The 9,243-nt window shown below is 38.1% G+C and overlaps 1 protein-coding gene across 1 annotated transcript; it reads left to right on the forward strand.

The window, feature by feature from the left end:
• The first annotated feature begins 4,077 nt into the window (after positions 1-4,077).
• Positions 4,078-9,243, forward strand: tmem9 (transmembrane protein 9). Its single transcript, XM_028583267.1, has 6 exons — positions 4,078-4,196; positions 4,333-4,478; positions 6,261-6,352; positions 6,455-6,563; positions 7,926-8,057; positions 8,165-9,243. Exons 2-6 carry the CDS (start codon positions 4,386-4,388, stop codon positions 8,303-8,305), a joined length of 567 nt encoding a protein of 188 aa, XP_028439068.1. The 5' UTR covers positions 4,078-4,196; positions 4,333-4,385; the 3' UTR covers positions 8,306-9,243.

Genomic DNA, 9,243 nt, shown 5'->3' on the forward strand with positions numbered 1-9,243 from the left:
CCCCTGCAGCTATTTATCTACCTTTCAATTCATGTCACCTTTTATTTCTCGCTATTGTTTTCAGCTGTCTTCTTGCCTGACCCCTGGTCTCTCTTGAATGATGCATGTGGATTTCTGGCAGCTTGCTGGGTTTTTATTTTCCTACCAACATGCCACAATTCTATGATTGGCCTATAGCTCTCTTTGAAGCTTCCCTGCATCTCTATAAACATCTTGGGCAACATCAAAGACCAAACATTACAGGGGGGCAGGGTTCAACTGGGAGCCACTGCGATTCAAGCATCATCTCTCCTTTCCCCTTTTTTTAGGGGTCTTGTTTTTGCGCTGAAGGAGAGGAATAGCGAGCAGGAAGGGAAAGGGAAGGAGGAGGAGGGAGCTTCTCTCCCTGCGTTTGTGTCCATCATGTGTCATGGCCGCTCTTGGCTTTCATGTTCTGTCTGGCTGAGTCTCCTGCTCCAGCAGTCTGTTTCCTTGCTGAAAATCTGTGTCCCTCAGAGGCAGGAGACGCTCTCTCCTCTGCATCCATTTCAGCTCAGCTCAGCAGAGCTGGGCTCTGCTCTCACCTTGTTGACACCAGCTCCTCAGCAGACACCTCCTCCCTGCATGGGCTCAGCTGGCTGACAGGCAGCTGTCCGTATGCATAAAGCAGGAAGAGGACACACACTGTACTCAGAATCACCATCAATGCCTACTTTTCTAACACCTTTGCTATTGCCACCTCTTTGATTAAACCTTAAACCTTAAATAAAACAATACCTAAGTGGAGGTTAAACAGGTTATATTATTTATGTATTGTTGTTGTGGGTTGTTTTTGCTTGCGTAGAATAATTATGCTCACTTTATCTCAGTGTGGGTAATTGTTGAGTCTAATATAGTGGACTTTGACTAAAACAGTTGAAAAGTATTCAATGTTTGATTACTGTGAGGGGAAGAAAATTCAGTTGCAGGGGCCCAAAACAAGCCAGTGGCTGATGAAGACAAATGTGCAAACACATGTTGGCAGAATTGCTTTTTGGTTGAGCTACGCTCAGGAGGGCGGAACCAGGAGTTGTGATTTATAGTTTTGTGCTGTCCCTGGACCACCACTGTCTGCTGCCTCCCACTACTGTAATCACCACGTGTGTCTATTAGAATAGTCTTGCTGCCCACAATGCATCACCTCAGCCGAGAGGATAGGAGGGGAGAGGAGAGGTAACGCTTACCAGTGATAGTCTTGTTATTCAAACAGTGTTCTTTACAAAAGCATGATACAGAGGAAGGGTGGAGAGCAACATGACACTGCAGCTGATGTGATAAAGGTCATTTATAACAATGCTGAAAGGCCGAGGGGTGAAAGTGAGAGAATAAGGACAGACACAAGTACCTTTTTTGAGTAGGACATGAATGACTTTATTTGGATGCTATGATACAATTTTATCATTCACACTAAAAGCTGTTCAGCCTTTTTATATTCTTTACAGACCTCCATTACTGCAATTTGGCTAATAATTTAAGTAACATTAATGTTGTTTTATGTGCTTTTTATGTAGCTTCACCTGTGGATTTCACAACATATTTAATATTTTTTTACATTACATTATTATGTCCTCCTACATAATAATAATAATATTATCTGCATCCCTCCAGACTACTCTAAAGTATGCTGGTCTGGATTCAGATTGCTTTGCCTTGGGCATTACAGCATCTCCTAGTGGGCAAACTGCCTGCTGTTTTCAGTCCCATGAAAATTAATGCTTTGAATAATGTGATTCAGTGAATAACTTCAGATACCTTGACAAATAAGAGAACTTGACATCGTCTGAGCTTGTTTATAAGGTGGATTTCCCTGCAGTGTTTCCATTGTGGATCATTTTGCTTTGCTGTTTTATAGTCAGGTTGTGTGCGCAGCCCACTGCCCACAGGCTGTCAAAACATTTGTATCTGTCTCATCAATTACAGTTTTGTTTAGTGCTAATAAACTTTTTTACATAACTGACTGGATTTCTTTTTTTTCTCAAATGAATTATATTTGTTATGTCTACCTAAAAAAGGAAATTAATCACCTTTTGCTTCTTCATGAGAGCTCTGAACCTATAATGAGAACTGGCACTGAGCTCCGGCCACTGTCATTTATGCTGTAATTGGCCAAAGGGTGTAAAGGGCAGCTATGCATCAGAAAAGACAGAGAACTAAGTGGCTTACAATGACAGGACTGAGAGAATGAAATACAAGTAGAGGGCTTGCAAAAGTCACAAACTAAAGAGAGCTTATGAGCTGGTTTATGAAACAACATGCATTATGGCTACAAAAAGACACAGTGATTATTACCCAGATGAATAAATTAATGCATTATTGAATGAATTAAAGAACAGTAACCATTTTATTTTGAGTATGTCATTTATTTATTTTACGCTTGTGCACAATGTGCTTGTTAAGGGTGTTTATAACATAACTGATTCCTCAAAATATGATACATACATTAATAAAAACATCTGGTTTTTAGATGTAACAGAAAAATCCTTCACCTGAGCTTGGCTTTTTCTTTTACATTTTACATTAAAAACAGTCATGCCAATATTGACATTTTCTTTCAAGGTTCACACTGATTCAAACCCTGTTTTCTGATGTGAATAATGGATATACTCCAGCCAAAGACAGCTTGTGTTTGCGTTTCATATGAGTAGCTTCTTACGTTGTCTCCCATCACTCATACGCACTAATGTATGCCACTGTTTACTCATACAAATTGCCTGCTTCACAGTTTCAGTAACAGTTTGTTTCCACCAACAAATATCTTAATAACCTAAACTGTATATAAATAAACTTAAAATTCCAATAACTCCATTCTATATTTACACACAGTAAACAAGTTGTTGGCAGCATTGCAGTTGTTTTAAATGGTTGAATCAAGGGTCACATCATGCATGATTGAGGTTACACAGAGGATGGGGTTGTGCTGTTCACACTGATATCATAGCTCATTAGAGAAATTACCCTGGTCTCCATTGATCTCTGTGACCACAAGCTTAAGTGGTTCAGGCTGAATTTGTTAGCCATTGATTTCTATGGCTTATTAAAGGCATGAGTATCTTACTATACAGAGAGATCTGAAAGCAGGATTACCAGGAAATAGAGGTATTGATTGGGTCAAGAAACTGGGGCTTCCATTTCAAATTCCACCATGGAGACAGATTTGACATAAAAACAATGTTGACTGAAAGATATTGGAAAATATTCTGATGAGTCACAAATACCCTGGCCATGTGTTTAAAAAAAATACAGAATATTATCTGAATATCATGTTATGCTATCATAAATGAACATTGTACAGATGATTGCTACTCCAGATACTTTAAAATAACGGTGAGGTGTGTTTCTGCGTGAGAAAGAGAAAGACAGTAAAGGCAGTTAAAAAAAAGCAATACTACGATGTACAAAGAAACTTGTAACTAAAGCTGTTACATGGCCTAACTTCAGGTGTTGCAGCAGCAGCACAATGACAGTAATTAGTACAAATATATAGAGAAGTAACGAAACAAGAATAAATATAGGTATATACAATTAGTATAAAGGTTAAAAAAATGTACTATTCAAGAGCAATTAAAGACAAACTTACGAGGTAAGCGAGAAGTTAAAGTGACAAGTTACGAGGTAAAGTGAGAAGTTAAAGTGGCAAGTTACAAGGTAAAGTGACATGGTATGATTAACATTGAGTTTATATGTAAACAGTATAGTATGATGTGGGAAGACAGTATAACATATTATAGAATGATTAAGTACAGTGTAGTATGGAGTATAAGATATAGTATAAGGTGCAATGTAATAGTAGTATACCACTATAATAATATAGTAATATAATATAGCATAACATAATATAGTATAGCAGCAGCTGCATGAAACAGGGTACAGTAGATTCAAATATAAACTATATGTCTGTAAAGAAACGTGTAACTTTAGCTGTGACATAACTCGGAGTAAAAACTACAATAATCAACTCTGAAAGGTAGTGGAGTAGAAGTAAAAAGTACTAAGTCCTAAATGTCCAGTAGGTGGAAGTGTCGGTGCATGTTTTATCTTTCCTCACGTAACGTTATGACGACAACCCGGAAGGAAGCCCAACATTCATTAAGGCGATCTTTCCTAAATAGAGCCAACGTTAGTGCGTAGCTTCACCCTAAATGAATAGCAACAACAAACACTCTAGCCGCTTTTACAACGTAAGTTACCGTGTGTTGATGGTTTTGTTCCATCATAAGGTTGTCTTTAGCTTCAGTGTTACCGCAGTAAAGACCTTTATGTCTGATGTTGTTCTCGCTAACTGGCTAACTGCTAACGTTATCTTTGTTTTGACAGAGCGCTGCTGGTGATTCTGCATCCGTCGTGCAAATCGTGTTACCCGTGGGAAAATGTCGTCTGGCAGGCAAGGATCCTGGACCTTTGTTGTACCCGCAATATTGACCTTCTTGTTGCTGGATGCTGTTGCTTTTGTACAGGCGAAGGTAAAGCATGCAGCTCCACACCTGATGCATACTTTCATAAACTCTCAATAGTGACATTCATAAATTGATTGTTGACCTATATGCCTTCCCCTTTGGTAGTAGATATAATGTTGTTTTTGTTCTGTCACTTTACCTTTTTTTTTTTTTTTTTTTTTTTACTTTGTTGAATACACTAAACATGTTTAATTTATCTGCAATATAAATATTGAAAGAGTGGTAGGGCTGGGCGATATGGACAAAATCAAATATCACGATATTTTTGACCAAATACCTCAATATCGATACCCCAACGATATTGTAGTGTTGACTATTGGTGCTTTCACAAAATATTTACACAATGAGATTTTTTATAAATAATCATCATTAATATGGATATAATGACTAAATGGGTAAAGGCAAATAATAGAACAGTTACAACAGTCTGGTAAGTTCATAAAATGACATCACTTTACTGTAATGCAGCCTTTAAAACCAGGAAAAGACACCACGTATGTCATATTACGATATCCAAAATCTAAGATGATGAAGTCCTCAGTAACCTTAAAGGAACACGCCGACTTATTGAGAATTTAGTTTATTCACCGTAACCCCCAGAGTTACACAAGTCGATACATATCCTTCTCATCTCCGTGCGTGCTGTAATGCTGTCTGAGGGCTCCAGCGGCATCAGGCCAGCACAGAACATGCAGGTGAATGGTTCCAGCAATCCTACTGCTCTGAATAAGTGACAAAATAACGCCAGCATGTTCCTATTTACATGTTGTGATTTATAGAGTCACAGCGTTTACAAAAAACAACATGTAACATGAGACACAGCCGTCTTCTAACTGTAAACAAACCGGGAACTATATTCTCAGGCGGAAGAATATAGTACTTGGGCGGAGTGATATGCTCGCAGCAAGCCTGTCTGAGAATATAGTTCCCGGTTTGTTTAATGGTTAGAAGATGGTTGTGTCTCATGTTACGTTGTTTCTTGTACACGCTGTGACTCTACAAATCACAACATGTAAATAGGAACATGTTGACTTTATTTTGTCACTTTTTCAACTTGTCTTACTCTGGGTTACGGTGAATAAGCTAAATTCCCAATAAGTCGGCATGTTCCTTGAAATGTGTGTTTTTCTGTTGTCTTTTTCCACATTATTGAACTAAATTGAGACAAATGTAACCAGTAGAAAGCAAGTAACCAACAATATAATTAGAGTACTGTATAGGTACGTAAAGCTCTCAAGTGATGGGGCCTATGTTTTATCAGCTTTTTGTTGGGTCATTCAGCTGTAGATGAAATGTGTTGTTTGACATTGAAAAATGTAGCTTCTTGTACATTTTTATTTATCAACGTGAAGTTTGGTCAGAGTAGATAATTGAGTTGAATTGTGAAGATCCTGGTGTATCCAAATAATACTTTTGTAAGTAATGTAAAAATGCACCACCCTTTTTCTGAGTTCCCTGCTAATATTAAAGTTTGCATTCAAGTATTTACGGTTCTGTAAATTATTGGTTGGACAGCATCTGTGAAACATCTTAAAGGATATCTATTTGACTTTGTTATAGGTGCTTCTCTAATCTAATGTAATGTGGCAATTCAGAACTGTTGTGCCTTTCAAGCTGGAATAACTGGAACTTTGTTTACATGCCAAATTGTTTGTACAACTCAGTTTTGTTAATAGGGGAGAGAAAGGGCTAGTGCTATGGGGTAAACACATAGGTGAGCTATAACATTCACGTAAGCAGTTGACTAAGTTTGGGGCCACTTAAACCCAGTTTTCTTGACAATTACAGAACTTTGAGGATGTTCGCTGCAAGTGCATCTGCCCGCCATACAGAAACATCACTGGCCACATATATAACAGAAATGTGTCCCAGAAGGATTGGTAAGAAGACTTTATTTAGACTTTCTTTAATCTTGTTTTTGTCCAGTAGAGAGACATGATTAAGAATTTCCCATCCATCCTGACACAGTTACTGTATTACAGTAACTGCCTCCATGTAGTGGAGCCCATGCCGGTGCCTGGCCATGACGTGGAAGCTTACTGCCTGTTGTGCGAGTGCAAGTACGAGGAAAGAAGTAGCAACACCATCAAGGTACCAGCATCTTTCTTTGGGGGCTTTAACTTTGACTTTTGGTGTTCAACAGGATTGGTGTGATTAAGATAAGATAGTACTTTATTTATCCTGAGGGAAATTGTTGTGCAGCTGCAGTACAAAGTAGGAAAGATAAAAAAATGCAAATAAAACAAAGTATAAACAATAAAAAGTATTATATGTCACTTAACACAGGTCATTTAAAACATAAAGTATTAGAGGTAGACCGATTAATCAGCAAAACCGATAGTTGATTGGTGGAACTATCGTCATCGGGAAAAATCCATACCGATAGTTTTTCCTGGTTGCGTCCGTTGCTGGAGCAGCTGAAAAACGCGCGCTGTCATTCATTCCACAGTACGCGAGAGCTGAGAAGGTCTGCTGGCATCATGCATTACAATAGCGGCCTCTAGAGGGTCTTTCTAGCCTTTACAGGTGATTTTCTATCCAGCCTGGAACTTGTGCCTTTTTTTTGGGGTTGTTGAGCATTAAATCCAAACTGTTACATCCAAGATTTATCTGCTTGATGTCCATAATTCATCACGTTTTCGGTCATTTCTGCCGCTAACTCCATGCTACCCATAGACAGTAGGTGCTACCGACAAGGGAATTTCCCATGATGCCTTTGTTTATGTTTTCAAACAATGGGAAGGCAGGTCCGTCACACATTACGCCTTATATGGGCATCCAAGCGAGAACGAGTATAGTGGGAAAGATAGATCCCTCTAGGTCAGAGATTGTCTGTTACCGTTCTAAACCGACAGTTTAACTGTTTTTATTTATTTATTACTTTTTGTTTCACTTTGAATGAATGTCTTTTATTGACTTCAATATTTATATTTATTTCATTTAGCATGTTTTCATGGTTCAATACAGTTTTTTTATTTTTATAATAAATTTCAGCACTGTTTTACTTGGAGTGTCATGTTTGTTTTTATCCAGTATGAATTCTAAATACTATCGGTCGATCGGCAAATACGGCCCAACCTAGCTATCGGTATCAGTAAAATCCACTATCGGTCGACCTCTATAAAGTATCTTTAGTGTATCTGCTTAATCAAAACAAAAATAAATTGTAAGAGAAGCGTGCAATAGTGTCTGTGTTTACAGAGAGACGATTTTAACATTGGCTTCTACTGGCACATATTATGAAGAGTTAAAGGATTTTTGATACCTAAAACTGAAATCGTTTTGCACCCAACATGGTTGTCACAATAATTAATAACTAATACAGATAATAAGATGTAATTGCATGGTTCTGTTCAAGACAAGCAGGAAGCAACGTTGTTAGGGGTTGATGCCAGCGTGGCATTTTCAAATTACTTTAGTATTTCTAAATGTTTTCCATTCTGTCTGTCCCAGGTTACTATCATCATTTACCTGTCTGTCGTGGGTGCACTGCTGCTCTACATGCTGTTCCTGCTGCTGGTTGATCCTCTTATTCGCAAACATGACGCCTACACCCAGCCACTGCACAACGAGGAGGACTCTGAGGTAACCGTTCAAACAAATGTATCTTGTGATCAACACATGATTACATTTTAGTTGAATGTGAAGTCCTTGATTTGTTATTGTATTTGTTTTTGTGTCTGTATGTTCAGGAGATGCGTCCTCCGGTGGACAGTGCTGGGGCCAAAGGAAACACAGTGCTGGAGCGGGTTGAGGGAGCACAGCAGCGCTGGAAAAAGCAGGTCCAGGAACAGCGCAAGACAGTTTTTGACCGCCACAAGATGCTTAGTTGAACCCTACAGTTGACCTTAAAGCCGGTTTAGAGTAGGTAACTTCCCTGGGCTCAGCGCTATTACACTGTCACCAGCTGCACTATTACTAACCTCTTTTGTCATTGCTGTGCACTGCACCCCCTGAATAAGTATTTCCTTAAAACTGTAAACACATTGATCTAACAGCAGATGTTTTTTGTTATATGTAACATTTTAGGCTAAAATGGAGTTGAGAAAAAACTGCATGTTGGCCCACTGTTAACGGCTAGAAATCATCTCAGTTATTTCAGCAATTTGCAATGCAACAGATTTTGAATGTGTTGATAAAGTAAGAACCATATTTCTCAAAAGTCAGACTTAATAGCTTTTAAGCTTCCTCATGATAATTTGTTTGTTAGCTTCTTGCTAATTTGGTATAATAAGTTGTTTTTCTTGTAGCATAATTTATAAAGTTATCTCAGAACAGGTAAACTTTATGTATGTGAATGGTCAATTTAGCTATTTGGGTAGAAAGAATGCCCTACCTATTCTATTGTCAAACATTGCTGATTCCTATTACACCACTCATAATTTATTTATGGTTATTATTATCATTTATTTGTCCCCTGTTGCTGTACATAGTAACCTGGACATATTTAGCATAATTTGCACTAATAGATTCATTAAATGATTGTACATTTTAGGCTTTGTAATTTTAAAGTTTCTGTTGCTACCTTTAAAGATAGCCCCAATATGTGCCTCTTTTTGTTTCTCTCCTTGTGTGGGTGAATGTTACTGTAAATTCGCAGCTTGTAAAACAATAACAGATTGTAACATATAACAACCAGGATTTAGTTGTTTGTAAAGAAAAAATGTAATCGTTTATCTTGTATGTACATGTGGAAACTGATCGGAAAACGGTTTGTTCAGTGAGGTAGGCACAAGGCCACATTTTTGCTCTGTATTTCACAGTAGCGTTT

The sequence above is a fragment of the Perca flavescens genome, chromosome 7 (genome assembly GCF_004354835.1).
Source record: "Perca flavescens isolate YP-PL-M2 chromosome 7, PFLA_1.0, whole genome shotgun sequence".
NCBI lineage: Eukaryota > Metazoa > Chordata > Actinopteri > Perciformes > Percidae > Perca > Perca flavescens.